The sequence below is a fragment of the Neovison vison genome, chromosome 7 (genome assembly GCF_020171115.1).
Source record: "Neovison vison isolate M4711 chromosome 7, ASM_NN_V1, whole genome shotgun sequence".
NCBI classification, from domain to species: domain Eukaryota; kingdom Metazoa; phylum Chordata; class Mammalia; order Carnivora; family Mustelidae; genus Neogale; species Neogale vison.
The window spans coordinates 98,085,602-98,111,324 of record NC_058097.1 but is presented as its reverse complement, the minus strand read 5'-3'; the positions used below and the strand labels follow the sequence as shown (position 1 = coordinate 98,111,324).

The window sequence follows — 25,723 nt, the reverse complement described above, 5'->3', positions numbered from 1 at the left end:
TCTAAAAAGTATCAGTGGCCTAAAGGTACTTTATTCCTTTGAAAAGGAGTAATTAAATTATCTTCCTAATTACCAACCCCTAAAAATACTTTTTCCACCCTGCTGTGTTAGTTTTGTTTAGTGATTCTAATTCCTTTAAGTAACATGCTAAATAGTAACTGGAAAATTGCCAGATAACTACCGGACTCTCATATTCTTCAAAAATTTCAAAAAATTTTCCATTCAAATAATAGGTTTTATTTCTTCCGTTTTCAATATAGTATACATGACAAAGTGTGCAATGTTTGTGGAATGCTGTATCTTTTTAGGTAAAAGTCTCAAGTTATCAGTATATTTTGAAGAGTGATTATACACCAAAAGGACGTTGTTTATCAACATTTCTCTTAATAGAAATAATCAGAATAAGTGTTAAGGACGTCTGTATCTGGTGATTGAGACAGTTTATGATTTTCAGAGTTTGGAACTCATTGTAAAATGCAGAGTTCATTCTCTGAAGAGGATTGTGTTATTGAAGATGGACTGATTGGGGCCCGGCGACATGGCCTCCCTAGTGGATCCCACAGCTGCAGGTGCTGAGTCCAAATGCTCCTCTGTCCTAGACGCACATTGAATCTTTGCGATTTCATTTAGTAGTTGGTATGCAGTTTCCTAACATAAGGATTTCTATAACTAGAGGTAACCCGTCATTACATATGCACACACGCACACATACCCCACAAGCTCTATATCATGGCAGTATTTTTAAGTGTTAATAACATGAAGACATTCATAGGACAATACAGGATGTCTATTTTCCATCATGATATTTACCAGCATTTGAATATATAGTAACATTGAATATCTGAGTTTTTTAATAGTGTCCAAGTATGCAAATCTCTTACTGTTACATAGATGTTGATTACGAAGTTCCCATTTTTGAAACCAAAATTTTAAATACAACATTTATCAGTTTCTTTCTTGGTTAAATGAATCGTTTGATTTTGCCTCAAAACATGTCTTCTTAAAAAAAAAAATGTCTTCTTAAGTTTGCTATTCAGGACATTTGTTGATTATTGAAGATCCACCTCTTACTGGACTCTATATTCTGGTAAACAAAGGAGGGTCCATATAGAATGCATATTCATGCTACTTGAGATTTTCCCTCATGCTTAAATGTAAGTCTGAATGAAATGTCCGCTAATTTTTATTTGGATCGAGATGCAAAATCTTAAGATCTTGTTATTGAACAGATGCCCTTGCACCACAGAAGTCTATGTACCATTGTATAATCGAACATCAGACAGGGGGCAGGTTTCTTGACCTCATTAAATACATGCCTGGGGACATTTGAGTTCATTTAGATGTATTTTCACCTTTAAAATGTCTGTATGGGACGCCTGGGTGGCGCAGTTGGTTGGACGACTGCCTTCGGCTCAGGGCGTGATCCTGGAGTCCCGGGATCGAGTCCCACATCAGGCTCCCAGCTCCATGGGGAGTCTGCTTCGCTCTCTGACCTTCTCCTCGGTCATGCTCTCTCTCACTGTCTCTCTCAAATAAATAAATAAAATCTTTAAAAAAAAAAATAAAATAAATAAATAAAATAAAATGTCTGTATGGATGAAAAAATCGAACAGGAATTCAGAGACCAGCGGAAGGTTCTAGGTAAATTAAATAGTGGGACTAAAGTAGATGGAGCCCAAATTGACAGAAATAAATAGATTTCTTGGTTGAGGTCAAGGTATTAGAAAGGCTAACTCTCCAAAATATATCCTAGGAAAACAAGAATCTCCTTTCTTTCTTTTCAGCTTTTCTAACTTTTTACTTGGAAAAAACCTATTCTTGAAGTATCGTTGCCATAGAATGTCAGATTAGTTTCAGGTGTGGGGTATAGTGATGCGTCACTTCCATCCATCGCCTGGGGCTCCTGACCATAAGTGTGCTCACTCTCTGTGCCCCCACCCCGCACTGTCAGGCCCTTACTGACCCTGGTCCCTGGGTGGCACTTGTCATCTCCATGGCATTTATCATTTAACCGGAGGTCTGTACCTGTGGAGGAGGAATCACTTCTCTTTAAAGTCAGTGGATATTCTGTTTGGAGATTTTATGAGAAAAAGCCCTCAGCTGTCTGTTGGATCCAGCATTTGCCTCTTGGGTTATGGACGTTTGGGTTTGAAGCCCACTATGTCTGGTCCTCGGTATGTGCTCAGCTGCTGGCTTGATCTGACCATCTTTCGAATATGTCTTAAAACACTTCATATCAAAACTTGGAGGCATGAAAACAGTATAGCAGCACTCCTTATCAGTTATCATTCAGTCATAGAATTAAAGGGAGTTTTGCAAAGCTGGCCCCTTCCAGGTTTACCATGACTGTGATAGCGGGCATGATTTTGTATGTCCCACACTCTATGACATCCTACCTTTAAAAATAATGATAATACATTCTTTAGACAGCTGAGTAGGGTAATCATCTATGACCAGAGGGACCTGCTTGTTCCAATATCACTTCTAAATGTCTGCTGTTTCTGTGACGTTTTTAACTGTAAAACAGTTTTCTGAAGGGAGAGGAACAGGTTAGACAGGCAGACCAGAGTTGCAGGACCAGGAAAAGGTACTTTAAAAAGGCTTTCTCCTCGTCCCGCTCGGTCACTATTAACATACTGTTCCCTTCTCTCCTGAATTTGATTTTATTTGCATTTCCTCCAGAGATCAAAAATAGCAGTGTACGAAAAGATGTGGACCTACATGCGATCCGCAGAACCGTCAGTGTTCACTCGGACGACCGCAGAGGGAGTAGCTCGGGTCCGAAAATCCAAAGGCAAATTCGCCTTCCTCCTGGAGTCCACTATGAATGAGTACATCGAGCAGCGAAAGCCGTGTGACACCATGAAAGTGGGAGGAAATCTGGATTCCAAAGGCTACGGAGTAGCTACACCCAAGGGTTCTTCATTAAGGTGGGTGGGATAGTATAACAATGTAACATGTGTTGTTATAATATTCCACCTTCCCTGATGTCCCCGACACAGTGGTTTTATTTTGTGTGTGAACATGGTATGTTCGTTTTTGGTTTTGTTTTTTTTTCCTTTTTCTCCATTTCATACGTTTGATCAACAGTCAGGTAATTTTTTTTTTAAATTTTGGAATAATTAATCGTAGTTGACCTGTATATCTTTTAAGGCCATATAAAAACCAAACTGGTTGAACACTAGCTGCTTCCAGTGGGCCTGAAACATGGGTAGCGACGCTTCCGTGTCTCATCAACTTTTTTTGGTCACTCAAATCTGCACTCTCCTTTTGTCAGCTACTGATTCTACATTTTATCATTTACATTTATTGACCTTTTTTTTTTTAATTCTACCTGCCCACTAGTTTCTGAGTATGAAGAAATCAACCTCTTCCTAACAAACCACTTTTTTTTCCATTTCAGTGTTTCATTGATTATGGCATCATTCTATTTTAGGTTACCCCGAGGTTGTATTGGTGCTAACGTTGTAACCATATCTGTCCATAGTTGGAATCCCGATCAGCGGGAAGCTGGGCTCTGATTCTATGGGGCTTACTCCAGTCACACTCTCGCCCGTTGCACAGGGAGTGTGCTGTCAGTAAGAGCTGTACAATTAGACCCGAAGACAGTCCGGAACTGTTCACACACAGACCCCTGCAATGTGATCTGTGAGCACAGCATCGCACATGCGGATTGCTTCGAAAATCCACATGTGCTAAAGATGGGACTCTCGTTCTTAAGGAAATGTTGGTAAAATCTGCCCTTTTTGTCCTTTTGGTCCTGGACATAGGGAATTCACATGTTTATGCCCAGGATGCAGAATATCCTATTTTCCTTAAGCAGTAAAGGCTACTGGTGAATTGCTGGGTCTAGAGCAGGCCGAGGTCAGCAGTGACTGACAAGTCACTCCGGTCACAGTGCCGCTTAGAAGGGATTCGTACAAAGCACAGATTCCAGAAGAAGTCAGAATCTTTGCTAAAGGACTTAACCACGAACCCGGTGTTGAGAAGCAATGTCTCTGGTAAGCCTTTGAAACCTGAAAATAATGAGACCTGTACTGTTAGCTGGTAGGAATGAAAGCGGTATAAAGATGATGTGATTGTTTTCATGGTTTGGAAAAGGGAACTGCAGTGTGCTTTGGATATGTGTGTGGGGGGTGGGGGGTGACACAGTTCTGAGAAACAGACAGGAACCCTGGAAAGATTGGGTTAACCCAGTATTTATTGTTTGCAAGCAACACTGCAATAATTAGTGAGGAGTTTCACGGTGTGGCCAAAAGGGACCATTTTAAAAGGAGAGGGAACAAAATGAGCCAGTAAAGACAGACTTGGGTATGGACTTTGGCAGGAAAGCACGTTTCTTTGCACATACGTCTCGTACGAAACTGGAGGAATGTCCAGGGAGAAAGCCAGACCAATAAATAACCCTTGTTAAAATTCTCCCCCAGGCCAGAACATTCCAGCCATTCAGAAACTCAGACTGGCATCAGAGTGTTTGGCCTTCGAGGGTCTGTTTTGTAAGATGCGATAGGAGACATGTGTCATTTCGGCAAAGCCAAGGAGCAAAGAAATCTCTATTGACACAGGAGTTGTAAGGGCATCCTCGTGTAACTAATTTAAAAGGGCGAGAAGGGGAGAAAGCAATGGTGGTTGATATGTAGATTAGTGTTCAGACTATTGATTACATTCACTGGATGTCGCTTTTGCTCTTAATTAATTCTCTGTGGCTATAGCTGCCTTGTCCTCTGTCTTGTGTCTCCTGATAAAGTCAAGTTCCAGGGACTGCATTTGGCCCTCAGTTACGGGTGCGCCTGACTCCCATTGATGGCAAGAGAGAGTTCCCTCTTAAATGTGCCACTTTGTCAAATCCACACTACGGGGATTGTTTGGGGAGACGCTGAAGGGCTTCATCTGTCTAGAACTGGATAATAATCCGCTCTTGGCTTCCCCCTCTTTTCCTGTCCTTCCCTGGCTCTTGTTAATGAGGCAATTGTTAAACTCCGCTTCCTGGAGGAGAGTTTGTTTCTGTACTTTGTTTGATATACGCCACTATTTCCTGTGTAAGCAGCCCTGCATGCCAAAACCACAGTCACTTTGTCCCGTCAAGAACGCTGGAAGAGCACGGATGGCTAACGGCATGCACCTTACCCCCACCTCCTCACTTCCCCACCCCCGGTCCACTAGGCGGGAGGCTCATTAAGCTTAAATTCTCATTCTCACTCAATAAGGAGCCTTCTGTTGGAACAGAGGCAGCCTCGTATAGAGCTGGACCAGTGGGCACCTTCTGTATAAATGACTTAGTTTGTAGGAACATACTCAAGACAACTGCATTCATCACAGCGAGATCGCAAGGGTACATCTGCATGGAGAGCGCCTTTGCAACCTTTCTGCCTTATTTGTTCAGTAGACTGCTTTCCGCTAGGAGCTGTCTTTTTTTTAACTAAGTCTTTGCTTTAATAGTTCTGGATACAGTGAAATTTGGTCTGTTTCATTGTCCTGCTCACAAACTCTGCTGTCACGATTCACTGGGCAGCAGGAGTCTTGAAGAACAGGAGAATGGTGGTCTTTCCTGCTGCGTCAGCCGGAGCACAAAACGCAGAGAAATGGCTGACAGTCTTTGAGTGGTCTAGGGAGTCTCTCGTTTCCGGTGCTTCACAGTCGGTGTCCCAGGAAAGAGGAAGACTGGGTGTAGGATCAGGATGGAAAGCCGAAACTCTGGTCTCGACTGTAGACTTTCAAACAAATGCCGTGTGGGGGGTGGTAGAGGCGGTCTCTGTGCCTGGGGTAGAGAACACCTCAACAGGGAGGACCAGCGCCCGACTTCACGGGAGGAATAACGCTCCTCGTTGTTGGAAGAGACGGTTTCAGACTTGCGTTCGTGAGGTTTACAGAAAGCTTTCAGTTAGAGAGAAGGGCAGTAACCGTGCTCAGAAATGATTGACTTTCTGGTACTTGGACACAGATTTGTCAAGTTTGAGGTCATAGAAGAACACTAGGACTGTTGATGCCGTTGAACAGAGCCTCTTTAGATCTTACTGTGATCAAGTTTGCAGTGCAGTGTGAGTCCGTTCCTGAGTGATCACAGGCGAGTGTGTCTGCGAGAGAACCCGAATCTTACCGGCCTAGTTAGCTATTTTCCAAAGTCATCTTCTGAAGCAAACTTTTAGTTGCCATTGTGAGATGAAAAGGTGAAATCTCCTTTTTTATATTATCTCTCAACTCTCCCCACACTCTACTGTTTCTCTCAAATCTTCTTTTCATAGGCACGATACCATTTCTACTTCTCTCAGCATCCTGGCTTCCTTATCGTTCCTTCTCCAGCACCCTGACAGCCCGATTCAGTCATGGAATCTGTCCTCTGGCTGAGGGACGTTTATGACCTGTGCTTTAGACAGTGCCGCAGTGCAGCGCGGAGCGTAGATGAAAGAGGCGTGTGTCCACGGTGACTTCACTGCACACCAGAGGAGATCTGCCTGTGCTCTAGTAGTTACTGGACGGGAGATGTGCTCGCTCCAGCAGCACATACTCTGTCTTCATTGGGCAGGAGAGCCGTACGCTCCTCTGACAGAATCCTGTCTTCACTGTCTCACCCACGTTCCTCTGGTTGCTCTTCTCTCTGCTGTGCAACAAGTAAAACGGGCATGCTTAGAGGGAATCCTAACTTAGTTACTGCAGAGGTTCCTGGGTCCCAAATAGCTGTGAGATGGGAATACCCCCTCACATACCGCCATCTGCAGGTGGCGCCTCCAGGGAACATAGCGAAGGATCCCAACTGAAGACTCCCCCGGCCTCTGTAAGAATCTGTGGATTTGACCCTAGTGTTCGAAGCCAAGTTTGAGGGGGAAAAAAAAAAAAAAAAGCCAACAAACACTAGTCTCCTACCTTCTATTATTCAACAGTGATAATTTTATTCAGATTTTGCCTTCTTTAAAAATATTGGCAAGACTGGGTCTTTTAAAATAAGACAAATGCTCTGTCATCCACCCCACCCCTAAAGTGATGTTTCAGAAGAAAGCAGTTCCGAAAGGACTTGATCAGTACTTGAGATCTGGGCAAATTGAGGCCTGGTTGGACCTGCTGTCCTCCTGTCCTAGGAGCCCATGACCACAGGAGCAAGACCTCTGAAACCAGGCACGTGCGGCTCAGTGCACAGCGGCCAGCTCCAAGCCGGGGGCCACAGCGTTGGGGGGTAGCACAATTTCACCGGCCCTCTTCTTTCCGTGTTGTGCGCAGTCCCAAGCCGGCGTCTGCATCTCCATCAGCGTGGGCAGCATCCTCTGCAGGCCCGGTCCTGTTGGAGGGTCGTTCAGGGCACGTGTATGAAACCTTGTATTCAAATCCACATATGAAAAAATATATGATCCTTAAGGAACCACCTTCTCATGTGAAATCAGTGATAGGTGTTTACTCATCAGTTGGAGGGTACTTGCAAGGTTTGGGAACAAGGGGCCTGCTGGTTGTTGTCCGCGAGAAGAAAGTTGGTGTCTGTTTTCGTGTTAGTAACAAGTCGCTGTTAGCACCTGAGGTGGACATTTGAAAAGCTTACAGGTACAGAAAGTGAAACCTCAGTGCTAGTAATTCCTGAGCAGCACTTGGCCTTAAGTGAATAAATTTTTCACTTGTTTTCAGGAAATGAATTGCAGTAGATTAGTACATAACTTTTTTTTTAATTTTAACTGTTATGGAAGAAGAGGTTTCTGCATGTGCTGCATATGAACACCCTTCATTCTTCTTGATGCTATATTAAGAGATGCTGCAGGTGACTTAGTCCTTGTGATCCCTTACAACTTGGAATAATAGCTGGACTAGGGATTAGAACACACGCACACACGTCCATCATACACGCACACAAGCACACAAACCCGGCTGGGATGTGCTTCATCACTTACCCGGTTTCCTCTCAGAGATGCTGATGTTTATTGCAGGGACCGGGGGTTATTGCATCACCAACTGAGATGCACATGGTACGGTTACCAATACTACATGCATCCAAGGGGGAAATAATCCCCTTCACCGTCCATATACTCCATCCTTCCCTTCCTTTCTCAATGTCCAGTCCAGTAGGAAACCTGAAACTTCTCCACTGCCTTTAGAAATTACTACTTTTTTCGATTAGATCTTGTCAGTGCTTGAAGGATGACTGAAAACACAGCTCCCAGGAAGAAGAAAAAGATTGTGGTATTTTTCTGCATTTCTTTAAGATTTACCAGGCATTAAACATGTTTGCCATTCTTCCTACTAGTAAAAAAAAAAAAATGCCAGTATGATTTGCCATCACATATTTGCCAGCTCATTCAACAGATGGCCCTGGAGTCCCCTCTGAGAATTTGCTAGTTGTTGTCAAGTTGCTTCCTTTGAGTTCGGCTCTGTGACTGCCATAGGTAACACCACATCTAGATGTTTCTAAATTTAATGTTTAGCTGTGTGCTCCTATTCACCATGACACATAGAAACCATGCTTTAGTAACTTGTCTCAGAAAGTGGGTAATTCATGGTCATTTTAGTTTCAACCACTTGAGGAGTGGAGATAAGGAGATAAAAATGCTATAAATGAGGTTCACCAGGTCAGGCCTTCACAGCCTGATCAGAGGAGATACCAACACTGGATGTCAATTGTGACAGTTCTGAGAAAAGTGAGAATCCCAAACTTTTGTTCTTTAGTCCTATGAAATTGCCTTGTAAGCAAGTCCTATAGAGAAAGAGAGCCTCCCGAGAGAACATGTATATCCTGTGTAATTCAAGTCGACTCAGTGGTAGCACAATTAACGTGAGTGCCAGACCTGTAGCCAACCAAGTCATGTGGCCTTGACCCACGTGTGCCGACAGTACTTAGGAGACACAGTGTTGTGTCTAAGACCAGAGTTTGTCAGCTGCTAAGTGGATGAATGTATCCTCATGTTAATAAACAAGTGTTGTTGTCTTGCCAGTGCCCTTGGGGGGGGGTGTCTTTCCTCAGACTTGGCATTTCTGGCTTGACCCTTGAGGAACCCACACATGGGCTTCCACCCAGCACTGCAGAACCTTCAGACACTTGCTTTGTTGTTCCCTCGTGTCCCCCCGTCAGCCTGAGCACTAGAGCTGCCGCGGTGTCTGGAAGCCGTTCCGTAGAGTGAAAGGGAGCGCTGGGGATGCCAGAATCTAGAAGGGCCCAGCTAAGACAGCCTACTAAGAAAATCAGGTCTGGGTAGTCAAAGCAAAGAATTGAAAAGGACGGGGTGGGGGAAGAGAAGGGTAGGGACAGGACAGAAGGGAAATGTGGCCCCCAGGAATCTTAGAGCTGGGAAAAGAGCGGCGGCCGCAGAGGTCCTGCTTTATGGGGAATCAGACACATCGGTGTGGCCCATGCCTGGGTTTGCTGCCGCCAGTTAAAGTCTCAGCCGTAGGCCGAGCACCCCCCATCAGAGAAATTGCTAGTGTGAAACGTCTCTCTGCTGGGTGTGAGGCAGCTTCTGCCCATGGCTACAAAGCTCCTCTCTCGGCCTGTCTGTGCCCAGTTATAAGAGAACTGTCCGATAGTGTTCCTCCCTAGAAGACCTCGGGCTGTAGAACCATGAATTTTATAGATAGTAAATGCCCTTGTCGTTCACAAACCAGGAGCCGCTGCTCATTTATCCTCAGAAGACCAGCAAGGTCAAGTGATAGGGGGTTTCTTGTTGTTTTTTTGCTTTTTCGTGCATTGCTTGTATAGGATTCTGTTCTCCAGACTTCTCTTCCTAAAGGGAAGGCTGCAAAGACAATCATCCCAGGCTGCTGCAGCAGAAGGGGTCAGTCAAGTTGTCAGAGAGATCCCAGCTCTTACTCCTCTCAGCAGTTCGGTAGGAACAAGACGAGAAGCATTCTCATCCCACTGTACCAGATTCCTACCCCTGACTGTCCCGAGTCCGTCTTACCTGAGATCATGGAGGTAGGGCGGAGAGGGATTGCACGAGAGAGAGAATTTTTCCATGCTTGGAATAATCAGATGTGTAAAGAGTATTTCAGACATGCATATGCGCACAGGACTTTGGAGGGAGCCTGGTAATCAGATTTACCACGAAACTCCAAAATACCTGTAATAAACTAAGTATGTTGCTCACTTTACTGTGGACGTGTCATATTCTCCTAAATGTAGAATTCTATGCAATACTGTTTTAGTGCAGTTTTATCCTAATGATAAACTTCTACTTAGTGCATCATAAGTAAATAATGGTTTTCCATAAAAATGAAACTGTTTCAGCAGAGCATATGGGAAACCAGCCAACCACAACTTGAGACATTATTATTTTCCTTTTGTCTCTAAAGATAATATTAGCCAGGATTGGGCTGGGTTTATGATTCATACTTAAGGAAGGGAAGATAAAATAGCTTGGCAGATATTTGGAATGAGCTGGAAAATAGTGCAGACTCTGGTTTAGGATTCTGTTGTTTTAATTTAGCTAAGAATGAGAAACAGCAGTTCATTTATTTTAATGTTTGGTCCCCTACCCCCAATTCAGTCCAATAACACTTGTTTTCAGAATGAAATAACAGAATTTGAGATAACTTTGCCACAAATACCATATCCCTTACATCCTTGCAGCACCGAAACACAAAATCCCCAGCCTCAGCCCCAGGCCCTGTCAGAAACAGCCTTGTATTAATTCTAAGAATATCTTGTGACTGATAATCATACTAACAGAAGTTAGAAATACTTTGTTTATCCTCCTTGATATCAGAAAAGTCTATTTTATGATTGAAAGTAGTTTATTTTAAATGGACAGATTCCATACTCTCTGGAAACCTGAAAAGCCATTGTTAGGGCTCACCAATACACTTCATACAAACTTTATGAGACCATTTCCTTATGCTCCCTTAGTATCACATGACTCAACAGCGTAGACAAATTAAAGGCGTAAAAATAATTCTAGCATCAGTTCTGCCTTTCCAAGTTTATAAATCCCAGATGGGGGAGAAATCTGTCATTTTAAATACCACTGACCGTGCAAGGTCCTGTCTCATCATGTTGAAATAAAGTAGTCTTTATTTAGCTTACCTTTCCACCACCCCCCCAGGGTACTCAGGAAAGAAACTGACACACACCTAATTTTTTACAGCATTATTATTCAGTCCTTATTCTCTAAGCATTCAATCTTTGCAAGTTAGCCAAAATAAGAATTAAAGTGGAGTCAGTTAACCAAATGTGACATAAACAGCTCTCTACTTTGAAAGAGAAGAGGAGTGTGTGGGACCTCTCACCACAGAGAAAAGATGACGTGAACTCTGTGGAGACCTACACACAAGACCTCTGCTCTTACAGAGAATGTTTGCTTCCTCTTTGGGGCTGACAGATAGGCACCTTCTGAACATCCTTTTTCAAAATGGTAACAGGCCAGAATCCCATTAGTAACCGAGAGAAGCTCTTCTCAGATACCCAGCCCCCTATTCTGTCTTTTTAGGTATTTGCGACTAAAAGAAAAAAAAATCATAAAAGCATTTATCAGTGAATATAGCTGCTCTAAGTTGTTGGTGCCTTTCGTATGGAAAGGAAATATTTTAAATAGGCTGGAGAAATAGAAAAGTTAGGATGAAACCAAGGATCCAGATCCCTAAGTGGGTACCATAACCTTTGGCTTCTACTCAAGGCCAGGTGGAGGGAAAAAGTCAACAGGGTCCAAGAAGAGCTCACCTCAGATGGTCTCCCAGAGTAAAAAGCAAAGAGCAAAGGCTAACAGAAAAAGAAGTTGCTTTCTTTTAAATGATACAGCAGTGTTAACATCATAGAAGGCAAAGAACCAGTTCATATATGATCTAATTGATGTTCTTTTTAATCTGTTCACTTTTAAGAGGTGATGTTTAAGTTTGGCTTGATGATAGAACTCTAAAAATTACTGAGCAGTATATTTCTTAAGTGAGACAATAATAGTGACAGTGAGGCCTGAGCATTTTTTAACCACCCCCACATCGTTCTTTTTACTTGCTCCTTTTCACCCTCTTATGATGTCATTCTGTTAAGAGGAAGAGTCTGTCAGTCGGCAACATTAAGTGACTTGCCCACAGTGCCACAGCTGAGACTGGAACAGAAATCTTCTGGCTCTCTCCAGTTCTCTTATGGGGAAAGAACAAAAGAGAACTTTTTAACATAGATACAATTTAATTTCAAAAACTTACTCAACAGTTTCTGTGATTCTCCCGTTGTGTTTCAACAATATCCATAATTTCAAAGTGTATTGCGAGTACCCCATAGAGCTCAAGGAACTGTTTATATTAGGAAAAAAAACTACTAAATAATTCTGGCTAAGTTGAAGAAATTACACAGGAATAGATTTCAGGTCAGCATAAAAATTTTACAATTAAAACTGGTCCAAAAGTGGGAGGAAATTGGCCAAGATCCCCAACATCAGAATTGCTTGAGTGGAAACAGAAGAGTTTCCCACTTTCAGAGTCTAAGAATCCGTGTCACGTCCTGCACTATCTTTAGCAAAGCAACCAGAGAATTCCTTTACACCTCTTTGAAGTTGCTGACAATAAGACTGAGGAGAAATCCATCCACAGAACCTCAATACAAGCTCATCTGGTTTTGGAATTAAATAAGTCACATCTTCAGTAAATAGCTACTTTTTATCACATTCTGTCTGCACTGTGAAATAGAAAGATATTTAAGGAAAGCACTTCTCTTTAAGAGCCACAGAGCTAGAGATAGGCGCAGGTCTTGTTTTCCTCCCTGTACAGACATTTAAAATTATATACTGACGTCAAACTTTGGGCAAGGTACAAATCTGACAAAGTTCACTGGGTTGTAAAAGGGGGAGTAAAGCAGCAAAAGTGAGGCATGTGCCTATGGAAGGACTTGCTTTTGTTTATTTATTTTTTTAGAACAGCATGTATGCTTCCCTATCTAGATAATGATAAAAACTGATCCATGTAATATGGTACCCCATGGCGTTTCAATTAAAATACTTGAGAGCGTAATTTTTAAGGGCCCCTGATAACATCAGCCACATTGGTTACTACTTCATTTATTTTTCATTGTTGCCCTTATCACAGATAGCAGTCCATTTATGCTCTGAAGCATGTAGACTGCACGCCACTGGAATTTCATCCAGTCCACGCCATGTCCCCACAGTTCTTATTCATAGACTTTCCCATCATTTCAGAATATAAAGATACCTCCTTCAAAACCCTGTCGTTTAGGTGACTTTCATGGATGAAGTAGGTGTTTTATTTTAAAAAAAAAAATACTTTTTCTCTGTTTATAACACAGCTTCACAATTTCCAAGTGTATTATTATAGGAAAAAAGGAAATTCCCTATTTCTGTGAAAAAAAAAATATATATATATGCGGAATTTATGGAGTTCAGCAGATAAAAGGCTGGTTTGTCAAAATGGACATTTTTTAAATACTGCTTCAAGATAATGAACAAAGTTAAGGCTCCCAAGTAAGAACAAGAGGACAAGCACGTGTATTTGTCATTGGAGAAGCTTTACTCTGTTGTGTCTGCATCATGTAGCTTCAAGGGGATCAAAACCCAGAGGGTGATGGTGACAAACGGATAGTGTAGAACCTTCCATACAGTGGTTTTTCTCTGCACATTTTCATAACGGCCATTAGAGTAACGATTACCCCATCCTTCATTTCGACGCCTCTGGAATATATGGTGACAACCCAAGGTTCCAAAGTACATCCATTTTCTCACCTGATGTCATTTTACTTGATCAAGAATTTTAATAAATTACCCAAAGTTAAATAACAATAGCACATGATCTTGTATGGGTTCAGGCTCATTCTCGGTCTCCACTTCCCTTAATGTCTCATGGAACTCAATCAATTGTCTGGTATTTGATCTTTCTTTTTGGGAGCCAGTCACTGAAATTATGCCAAAGGGTGACTAGGAATGGACTCTAAGCTCGGTTAACTAGACGGGAGTCTCAAAAAAGACATTGTTCAGACAAGAAAAGATTGTATCAGATGCCATGTAAATGAAAAACCAAACAAATTCAACAACTCCTACCTACCAAGTGCATGTATATGAATGTATTTGCCCCTATAAATCCTTGGTGCTGGTGCTCCTGTCTTCACCTAGACAGATGTGGCCCCTGAAGCTCAGGAGGAGAAGGAGCCCATCATTCCCTGGCCCCAAATCCACGCCCCTTTCATGTGCTGCCTTCTTTCTCTCCAGAGATCCCAGAAGCCCTTCTTAGCTAGAGGTACATTACGGAAGAAAACCTCTCTGTCCTACCTGTGATTCCCTGTTTTGATCAAATAAAGCAAGTACCTAGTTTCGGATACTATCCCCTCTCCCCAACATTCCTAACCCTCCCCTTTTATGACCCTTAGGGTTTGGTTGGGTTGTGGTTTTTTTTGTTTTGTTTTGTTTTTGTTTTTTTTTATGTTTGCAATAATTCTTGTTAATACCAAATTCGCTACTGCCCTCCACACGATGTCGGCTTGTAGCACCATCCATTTACCCTCAAAAACACCAGGAACCTCAGGGAAACGGGTTGAGGGCACACAGCATGCCTCTGTCTCTTTAAGGAGCTCAGGTCGGCCTCACCCCACGCCCTCCCTGATTCACCCACCGGATGTGCTCTGCTCTATGCCAGGCTTCAGTTCATCCAAGCCCTGACACAACACACTGAGAAGAGCAGACTTTTGTCCCTCTTACACAGCGTATGTTCATTCCCCTTTGGCTTAATCCTCAATATGAATTTGAAGCTCATTTCAATGAACACCCCAGGATATCAGACAGTTGGTAGTGTCTTGTGAGACCTGAGGAAAGGGTTGGCCAGAACTGAACTTGACTTTAATACAAGACCATGTTCTATTATTGTTTAACTTTGGGTATTTCTCCCCTAGGAGGAGGACAGAGGAGAACTAACGAGCTCCAGGACCAAGGTAAGAGGGGAGTTTTCTTTCAAAAGAATGGGTTCCATCCATTTGAAGGAAACCCCTCCCCCACCTATTTTTCAATCCCTTTTTCTTTATAAATTTTATTTTTTAACTCACGCCTTAGGAAACAAGCTTGCCACCTGTGTGTAATAGTTACTTGAACATCCCCTTACAAATGTTTTAGCAGGAAGTAGTAAACACCATCACACAGGTCCTATCAGTTACATGCTAATGCGTCTAAAGTTCTCTGTCATCATTAACTCTCAGTGCCAATCTCCCATTACGGATCAGTCTCTTGCACCGGCCTGAAGAAATTGCCATCTGCCGTTTATTTCTCTCTGTAGAATATGGATGGTAACTGATAACCAAACCATAATGGGTGATGGGGTTACAAAAATATTAAAACTAAAAATCCAAAGTGTTTCTATAGGAAATTTATTATTCTTAAGAATTTTTTTTATTTAAATCTTTTATATTAATAGAAGCAGCTGATCTAACGTAAAGGACACGGAATTTGGAATATGCACAGGCCAGACTCTGGGTGGGTAGCAGTATAGACGTGATGAGATGTTTAAGGTGCCGTATGACACCTGGGGAGGAAAACGAGGAAGAGGAGTGGACGCTGTGCTGAGCAGTGTTTCTCCGTGCTGAGAGCGCCTTCCCGGGCATCCCTCCCAAGTGGTTTCCATTGTTACTGCTCACCTTCTGTGTCACTGTCCCTGGAAGTCGTCGGTTGTCCATCCTTTTGGTACTCTGTGTTGCATTGGTCCTTCCAGGCGAAAAACACGTGAGCAAATCAAAAAGCATCCAGAATTTGAGCTATTGGAAGAAAGGTGGAAACCGGCAGGGGCCGGGGGCAGGAAGGGACAGCGTCCAGACCGTCTGCAGCAATCCTTGTGTCGTCCTGGCCCTCCAGGTTTTGTGATTCAAGTAGATTTTAGGGAAGCTTGCAGCTCAGACAACTGAGCTACTTGAGGCTCAAGAAAAAGGGGATCCTAGGAAGCAGGGGAAATGTTCAGAGAGAAGGAGAATTCAGGTGATTTGTTGCCAATAAATCATCACCGTCTTTCAGAGACAGTTCTGGGTGTTTTGTTACAAGCCTGTTTAGAATCATCTTCAGGTTGGATTTTCAAGGTTTTTTAAGGAAAGAAAAACTCTTCAAACAGATCTGTTTTTATTGGAGACTGTTGTCCTTGGAGCGGGAGCCACAGTAGCCATCTGATTAGGAACGGCTGTGAGAGGATGCACATGAGATGGGAACTTGGTTTCAATGCCATCATACCCTACTTTGTAGCTAATGCTATTGCCAGTGGTCACCAGGGACCGGCCTTTAGCAAGTCATGCATTTTGTTGTCAGAAGTCAGAACCTAATTTTTGTGTTCTCACTCCCTGGCTCCCCTAGTGAAACACATGGGATATGTTGGAGACACATAATTCACTCCTGAATTTGAAGATGCCGGATGTATGGATCGCCTGAGCAGTCACACGAAAGGGAAAGCATTCCGGTGGTGTTTCGTGAACCGTGTCCACACCGACATTAGTCTGTCAGGCAGATCTCTTGTGCAATCTGAATTTCAGGAAACAGTTCCTGGTGGTCTTGTGCAGGGAAAGAACTAGGGGGTCGTTCTGCAGTGACTTGGTTCTGTTAGATAACCTGAGGTTGAGGTGAAACACCATTTTCAGCTTTTTGCTTTGTGCTGTTGTTCTATAAAGTGAAAAATACTGATCCCATATTGGTTGCATTCGGTTTATTATGTCTGTGAAAACCAGTGAATGCAAGTGCCCAGGCTGGTAGCTTAAGAAATACTCAGGTACTCCGGGCCAGGAGCAAGTGACGGAAGGGCTGTGTGCTGTGCTCTCGCGGTCATACCACTTGAAGCAAATGCCGGGGAAACCGTTTTCAGAATTCACAGTTCTGGGTTTTGTTTTTTAATAAAAATGAGTGAGGGACTATACTTCTGTTTTGAAATACAGTTGTGAGCCCTGCTGCCCTCAGAGATAAGCAGCTTTGTGTTTCCCTCTGAAGGGCATAAACTGAAAAGCTGTAAAGACACACAGACTTAGAATTCTTAGGGTGTGGTTATTTTTGAAGAACAGCAAGAGCCAACTGCCCTCCTGGTTGGGTGGTTCACACAGCTTCTTCAGGTTCCCGTAGCTTCGCGTCCCTTCTTCTGGACGACCTGTTTTTATCCCTCTTTGTTTATGCTCTTCTCCCGCCTCCCCAAAATCCAAGCCAAAAGTTAGCGTAGATGAAACAAGAGCGTTTAAAGACATTTTACGTTCTATCCAAATCCTAGGCTGCCGCAAAGCAATTAGGCACCCCGAATGAAAGAGAAATTGAAACTTTAATTTTTAAAGAGTTTGTAGGGAGTCTGGTGGTGGGTATTAAGGAGGGCACGTACTGCACGGAGCACTGGGTGTGGTGCATAAACAGTGGATCTCGGAACACTAAAAAAATAAATTTAGAAAAAGAATTTGTAAGGAAATTTAAAATATTTGTAGATATTTATTAGACATAGTCAACTAAGTGCATATTTAAATACACAAAATAAATCTTAATCAGGTTAAACCACACATAGCATTGACATTTAGTATCTGTTAATGACGAATGCAATTGTTAATTTCTCTGATGTACTGAGTTATACTGTTCTCAGTAGTAAATTTAGTAATAGGAGAATTCAATAAAAGTGACGTGTTTTATTTGCTACTCATAAATAGGTTAGAACAAAATGATAAGAATACCATTATCTGGGATTTAGTTGTAAGTATCTGATTTCACCTGATACTTACAAGCTTGTATCTGATTTTATCAATTAGTACCTTTTCCTTGCCTGGATACACAAAGTGAGCTGGTAATCCCTTTATTTTAACCATCTATAATCTCACTGAAATACCATCTTAGGTATTTTGTTTATACAGCAGACAAAATTGTTGGCCATTATTCATAAAAACAGCTAGTGTCAGTAACTTGTCCTGTCCCTCTTACCATCATTTAATAGATGGTTTGGGAGCATTTCGTTTTATTGTGTTCTGTTTTAAAACCCTCTCCATACCGGGTGTTCCCAAAATCCCTTAGGTGGCATGGTCAAAGGACCCCCTCTAATGATTCAGCTCTGGATTCTTTCATTTTAATAGGCTGCTTAAAAAGTAGCACCTTAAGTTAATCATGGAGATACCAGCCCTCCCTGTAGTCACTGCGTGGCTCCTGTAGTTCTCGCCCTGTCTTGGGACCAAGCAGGGTGTAAAATACCACGAAACATAGTCGCTGTGCCCCACCGGGAAAGACATTCGGAGATGGCAATACTGTGACGCCATGTAGGACTCCAAGTAAATGGAGCGCTCCAGACGATAGATGTTGAAAGAAGGAGATCAGTTGCGTCTAGAGTATCTGGGAGAGATCTCCTAAAAAAAGTTCAGATGTACTAGTTGATAAATATTAGTTGAATGAATAAGTCCATGAGTGATTATTGGCAAATGGTAAGAACTTTAGAAAAGCTAAGGGCAGGGGGTGCGAGGGGGAGAAATTTCTGGTGAAGGTTCTGTTAATGAGATTGGCATGGATTGTGAATAAAATGTCTTTGGGGCTCTAAGGAATCTAGCCTGGAGAAGGCAGAGAAGGTCTGTTTGGGGAATTAGGGTGGTTAAGAGGCTGGGCTTCTGTGGTAGAAGGACTCGGGTTCCAGTCCCGCCTTTGGCATGTGCCAGCCATGTGGATTCAGTAAGGAATTGGTGGGAATGTGAGAACTTGGGACAGAGCCTGGCTCAGTCAAATACAATGGAGTCATACTTTAAAGGTATACCTATAAGCTGAATTGTTAGGAAGCTTTGAATGTCAGGAAAATCAGAACAAAGTCGTATCTTGGAAACAGCCACGAGGCCCCGAAGATTTTCAATAAAGTGGTGTAAATACGCAGACAGTCGGGAGTCTTCTGACTTCTGGGTAGCTGAGAACAGATGCAGAGAGTCTGCGATTCTGTCTCAGGAGACAAAAGCTTTGACTCAGGTGTCACCTGTATAATAGAAATGAACATATAAATTTGAGAGACATTTTTTCAGAAAAAAAAGTTCTTAATGGCTACTTAGCTGTAGGAAAGGAGTGGGAATGACAGTTTGAAGATGAGATTGAGTTTCTGTGATTGGGCTTTGTTGTTATTTGTGTTTACTTTTCTACTTCTGTGAACGTTTTCTGATCCATTATACTGAAGCTTCTTTATGATGACGTGTTTAGGATCCCTCATTACCTGTCCTAAAAGATCCTAAGATCTTAAGTCATTAGGAACCTAGTATGTATCAAAATAGACCCATCTTATTCCAATCTTAGGAAGAAACAAGGATCACGATCTAATCAAATCAAGTCAATATAAAGTTTATTGGTACGGCTTTTTAAGGAACATTATCTGCTGTTCTTCTTGGATATTTAGGAAGTGTCAGTTTCAGCTGATAAGACTATAGGCCTCCGAAGTCTTATCTCAGCTCAAGAAGTATTTAGCCAGAGGGGACAGAACTTGCTGGGAATGTATCAGTCTAAGCTTAATGAGAGATCACCCCCAGCAAGCCTGATGAATGGGGTGAGGGAGAGAAAATCCTCTTTGGAGAGCCAGAGTAGGGAGGAACGCGGAGTTTAGCTACACAGGCGAGGGGACCCACAGAAAGCAAAGTTTGACTGTGAGAGAGAGCACTGGACCAGGAGGCTGAGGACCACCATCCTGACTGGATCTTGGTGAGCTAGGCATCTGACTTGCTGTAGACCCCAGTGACCAATGAGAAGGTTTGAGACTCCCCTCCGACCCCCATCCTGACTCACAAATACTAGGATTCCAGGTCTTTAAGGCAGCTGATGGAAGTTTTTAACAGTGAGCCAAGGAAGGAAACAGGGAACTTGGTTGTTGAGCATTCTGGAAATCCTATAAAGAGAATAAGGAATGGGTCTAAGAGAAGAAGGAATCCCAAGTCAGGGACAGAGCAGAGGGCATCTAGCAAATCTGAAAGCGCTGTGCTGCTCGACAACCCACACGCAGTGAACGGTGACTGCCACCACCTCTGTTTCTGAAACTGTACTCCAGTAACAGTCACTTAACGGGAGATCCACAGAGAACTGTTAGCACTTCACAGTCCAGAGCTGACAGTCCCATCTTGGAACATGCTCCCTGTTGTATGATTCCAGAACAGAAACTGATCATAAAACCAGGGTGGCTTGGGTGCGGACTGGAGCTGGTATCTCGAACAGCACCCCAAGGCCAGCACAAGTCAAATAAAACTGATACGATTTAATATGAATAATTGATAGTTACCCAATATTATGTAAGGGTTACCAAAAGTATCTTTGGGCAGTTTTTATTTTTAACTGTTATCAGTGTCACATACAGTCCTTTAAGAAGCCCTGTACCTGGGGGCACCCGGGTGGCTCATTAGGTTAAGTGTCTGACTCTTGATCTCAGTTCAGCTCTTGATCTCAGGGTTGTGAGTTCAATCCCTGCACTGGGCTGCACGTTGGGTGCGGAGCCTACTTAAAAAATTTTTTTAAAAATCAAGAAGCTCTGCCCATGATGTGTTTGCAGAATGATCACGAATTGAGGCTCGTAGCTTGCAAGTTCCTTAGTCTTAAAACCTCCTCTCTGTTAAAATTCTGGAGCAACCATGGGTCACAGAGATATTTTTATGTCCCTTCCCTTAATAGACATACTTGGAAGTGGTCGTTAATTAATTTTAAAATCAGTGTTCCTACAATCTGGAAGAGAGATTTTTTTTATCTGCTTCACGATTCCCTTTCCAGGTTTTGCAAATCCCCAAAAATCATTACGCCAGTCTCTCCATAGCCTTCACGAGCTTCTAAAAGAGGTCCCTGATCCAAAGGAGGATAGAAGATTCTACTCTGTGACCTAAAATTGACAAAATCGTGAAACTAAACTGCATGAAATGTTCGTAAGGATTATATTTTTTTAAAAAGTTTAACACTAAAAATGAAATTTTTTCTTTCATCACAATCTTTAGCTAGTGCTCTAAATCACCAGCAGGCATCCTCACAAAAATCACAGAGTTTCTTCAAAGAATCACATTCCTCAGACCTAGGCCTCATGCAAATTCCAAGGAACACTGACTTTAGGGGGAGCACCTGGGGGGCTCAGTCAGCTAAGCATCTGCTTTGGCTCAGGTCTTGATCCCAGGACCCTGAGATGGAGCCCCGCATCAGGCTCCCTGCTCAGCGGGGTGTCTGCTTCTCCTTCTCCCTCTGCTGCTCCCCCTGCTCATGCTCATGCTCGCTCTCTCTTTCTCTCTCAAATAAGTAAATAAAATCTGCAGAAAACACACACTTTAGAAGCCATTTCTGGAATCTAACCCAGTATCTACGCAATTTATTTAGTTGTCTTTGACTCACTTGGAATATGAAACTCAGAGGACTCTGTGCACTAAATTAACTGCATATATGCCATCCAAAATCTAAAACAAAGACAATGGATCCTTCCTTATCAAAGTGGTTTTCTGAGGCTCATTATACATCATGTTGGGTCTGAATTGTCTGTCCACTGAAAAAAATTTTCTCTCCTAATTTTGATATCAAGTTATTGGTTGATAGTGCCATTTTCATGCAAATCTTACCTGTCATTGTGTAAACCAACTGGAATTAAAACTTAGTACCTTTTCTAAAAACATTTGCATATATATGCAGAGCAATTTAGCCCAAATCCTGTCTTTGGAAAGAAGTGCACAAACCCAGTGAAGCAAAAAAGAGCCGTGTGCTTGTTTACTGGAAGGGATAATTTGGGAAGAAAGCTAACAGCACAGCTGCAAGTTAAATGGAAAACTTAGTGGAGCATTTATAATGCTGACAACCAGTTACTCTTCAGGCCGCACACAGCCGAGCAAGGGTAGAACGGTGGACATGGACGCCTTTCCCTAAGATCAGATCCTCACCTGCCTATCAGTGGACAGCCTGCTGATTTGTATTTGCTTATTATATTTTCTTGCCTGATAAACTAGTTCTTTCTCAGTGAGTTATCCATAGACTTTATACAAAATTCTGGGCTTGTCGTTTCTCAGTTTCGTGGCTGATTTCCTCGAAACACCTTTACTTGGGGGGGAATATCATTAAACTGCCAAAGTAAAACCCCGTATGTCCTGTGCTCCTCCCTTCCCATCTTTTCTTGCTCTACTGGGGTAAACTTTCCTGTATGCAACCCTCATGACAGTAGTGACAGTTGCCACCATTATTTAATAAGAGAACCAGCAGTCTGTGCAATAGTCTGTGAAAAATTATTCATTTCTCATGAAATTACTATTTCCTTACTACAGTGGTCCTAGAAATTCTTCTTCATGTACTTATCTCCTGCATCACAAAGTCTAAATCAAATGAGTTTTCCAATCTGGAATTCTACGGGTTTTTTGTTTGTTTGTTTTGTTTTTTAAGATTTTACTTATTTGACAGAGGGAAACACAGCAAGAGAGGGAACACTAACAGGGGGAGTGGGAGAGGGAGAAGCAGGCTGGGCTCCATCCCAAGCCCCTGGGATCATGACCTGAGTGGATTAACCAGGTGAGCCACCCAGGCACCCCTGGAATTTTAGTTTAAATGCAAAAAAGGAATTCAGTAAAGATGTGGTGTGATGAAAGACTTTTTTAATTGCATTTTTTCCTAATTCCTTCAGAAATGAAAAGGACTTTTTTCTTAGGGTCTCTACTACTTGTTCCGGGGGGGGGGGGGGGGAATGTAGTTGCCAGCCCTGAAAATTCTTTTCCTAAAAACAGAGGTACACACACACACACACACTCTCACACTTCTTTTTTTTTTTTTAATGGCCTACTTAGCAGAACTGAAGTTTACCCACCATCACATTCATTTAATTCAGCCTAAGGGGAAAAGCTCACCTTGTCTATGTAAATATGTGTGAAATAGCAAGTCTTCTCTCCAGGCCTCTGAGAGTTCTATTAACCTCCTGCAGATCCTGTGTGATGGGGGAGGCCTACTAATTGATGCATTACTCATACTTCTCTGCCTGACCTGTTCCCTTTAAAATAAGGCAGAACCTTTGCAGAAGCCCAGTACATCATTCCGTGTCCTCCAGCCTGTGACTAGAGACACAAAACCAGGTGGACCAAAGCCAACCACATCATCAGGAGCAATAAATGCTTTACTGACATCCTTAAGAGCAATTCCTAAATTCTACCTCTTTTTTTTTTTTTTTTGATCTAAAATGTTGATTTGCATAAAACAGATCTTTTAGGCATAATATTATAAACTAATATAAAATTAGGAAAAATAATATAAAATTGGAAAATAATTGAGAAGGCTTTTTTGTTTGTATTTACTTATTATTAAAGTATCACTTATTGTAGAAAATTTTGGATGGGTGGGGAAGCATAGAAAGGAAAATGCAATCCAAACTAATCCTAACCCGTACATCCAGAGACAGCTCTTTGTTGGATTTTTTTCCTCAATATTTTTCCATTAATGTCTCTGTCTCTAAATATATATTTTTATTCTTAAAATTAAGTGAGTATACAAATTATTTCTTTTTTTCACTTAACATTACATTGTAATCATTTTTACTGGTCATTAAAAACTTAGAATGGTCGTGAAACCTTCAGCCATATGAATTAGGGGTACTTATCAGTACCATCAACCCGGGGAGCTTTGTAAAAATGGAGGCACAGTGCCCCTGATTCAGAGGGACCTGACCCAGCAGTGTTGGGCCTCTGCATCTGTATTTGTGATGGTAACTCTCTGCTCAGATCAAGCTTGAGAACCACTGCTGGGTCTCCCCACGTCTACTTCCTTCTCCTCTTCTGGTGGGCACACAAATGGCCTGCCATGTTTGCTACAGAAACATACTGTGAGGTTCATTCAGTTACTCCTGTCAACATCATTGATTAACTTTATTAGACTTGGTTCCTCAAAAGAGAATTATTATTAACCAGTAATATTTAGCCAGTTAGCGTAGTTAACAACATTATCAGTAATTTCCAAGGACAAGAACTGTGTTTAAGTTTTGTTGTGCAGTCATCTAACTTCATTTTTTAGTTCTCAATTCCGTCACCAGTGGAGGAGGACACCCATCTCATTTAGTCCTTGACTGTTTCGCACTTTATCTTTACTTTTGTCTTTCCTAACACGAGTGGCAGAGAATTGAACTGGCATCATTTTAATTCACAGTAATTTAATTGCAAGCCAAGACTAATGCTTTTTATATGATTTGCATGATCTTCTGCATAAATCATCTACTAACATCCTTTGTGGATTTTAAAGGGATTTTCTTAACTGTTGACACAATGTCTTGTGGATTCACAGTTTTTAAGTTTTTAAAAAACAGACTAAGATTAATTGGAGACTATGAAAAAAAAATTTGCTGGCATCATTCAGGTAGATATTCTGGACATTTGAACCCCATGATATTTAAATTTTTCAGAGTTTAGGGGCACCTGGCTGTCTCAGTCAATAGAACTCGACTCATGATCTCAGGGTTATAAGTTCGATTACTTAGAAATAAAATCTTCATATACTAATATCTATACCTACATGTATATGTAGAGAGAGAGAGAGAGTTGGTTTAGTATGGAGAGAGCATTCACGTTAAGAGAGCACAGGCCTAAAAGTGATGAGACTTTCTCATGTGCATATAACTAATAGATCCTTTCCCATAACGATAATAAAGCAGTAGCAAAATCACACTGTAGGTACAAATATACTGCACCATAACTGCCAGCAATGAAATACTGATCCTATTAAGTAAAATGGAATTGAATTTTTTTTAATCAGACTAAATACGATATTGCAAGTTATTTGTTCTGCAAACTACATATGCCCTAAATGCCCCACGTGCAGATGTTAACTAAGGCTAGGGCTGGTGTATCAGTCCTTTCCAATAATATTCTTAAATCCAGGGAATCATTAAAAAAAATTGATTAAACTTAAACTTTAAAAATGTTCCTATTACAAACTTCAAAAATGACAAATATTTTGTCAGATGTACATTTAATTTTTTTAAAGATTTTTTATTTATTTGAGAGAGAGAGCGTGAGAGGGGGGAGGATCAGAGGGAGAAACAGACTCCCTGCTCAGCAGGGAGCCCGATGCGGGACTCAGTCCTGGGACTCCTGAGCCGAAGGCAGGCGCCCAACCAACTGAGCCACGCAGGGGTCCCCAGATGTACATTTTAAAACCTCACCATCAGAAAAATTACAAGCGATACGGTCCAGGAGTAAATATAATGAGTAAAGAAGAAAAGCATATCTAAACATATAGAAATGAATGATAAATTATTTATGAAAGGGTGGAAGAGATGGCTATCTTCACCCAAATTAAGATGCTTTTAACAAGAAAATCTCCGCACTAGGTGACTTTACCCAATATCAATAAGTAGAAGTTCAGGTCTTAGTTCCCATTCTAGAGCTTTTGTCATATGTGGCCTTAACAAGAGTCTCATTAACAAGAACGGGTCCTGGAAGCTAGCACAATGCGGTATGGCTTTTCATTATGTCAAGCTCAGTGGAAGGAAATTTCAGGAATAAAAAACCTTGGGCAGTTTTCTTGAGCTTCTGGAGTTTGACTCAAAGATCATTGTCCTTCCACCCTACATCAAGTACCCCACCATCTCCCCTCTATTAAAAAGCCAACTTGGAGAAGGGTTTTTCTTACCTAGAATTCCCCAAAGGTACAAAAAGCCCAAGTTACCTGAGGCCTGCTTCACTCTCTGGAAGGTCCTTTTCAACACACCAGGGCTCTCAGTTGTGGTTTCCACCCCTGCAGCAAGAATGACTCTTTCTTCTTGTCCTTTCATTTTTAAATGACAGCAGCCTACTAGGTTGAGTTGATCTGTCAACCTGCCTTTTACAGGACAAGAAGAATAATCAGTGTAAGGACCGGCCCACATTTCTCTTCTAATACTCATCTTCCTGGCCGACCAC

General features: G+C 42.0%; 1 protein-coding gene across 9 annotated transcripts in view; it reads left to right on the top strand.

Annotated features, from left to right (window-relative positions):
• Positions 1-25,723, top strand: part of GRIA4 (glutamate ionotropic receptor AMPA type subunit 4) — a 407,250-nt gene that overhangs the window by 363,908 nt on the left and 17,619 nt on the right. For 7 of the 9 annotated variants that reach the window (XM_044257740.1, XM_044257741.1, XM_044257742.1 and 4 more), the window contains exon 14: positions 2,683-2,930. In XM_044257740.1, the coding sequence (XP_044113675.1) occupies positions 2,683-2,930 (248 nt within the window). Of the gene's footprint in view, positions 1-2,682; positions 2,931-14,791; positions 14,831-25,723 lie in introns of all 9 variants that reach the window. The other 2 variants (XM_044257747.1, XM_044257746.1) reach the window with 1 other exon arrangement.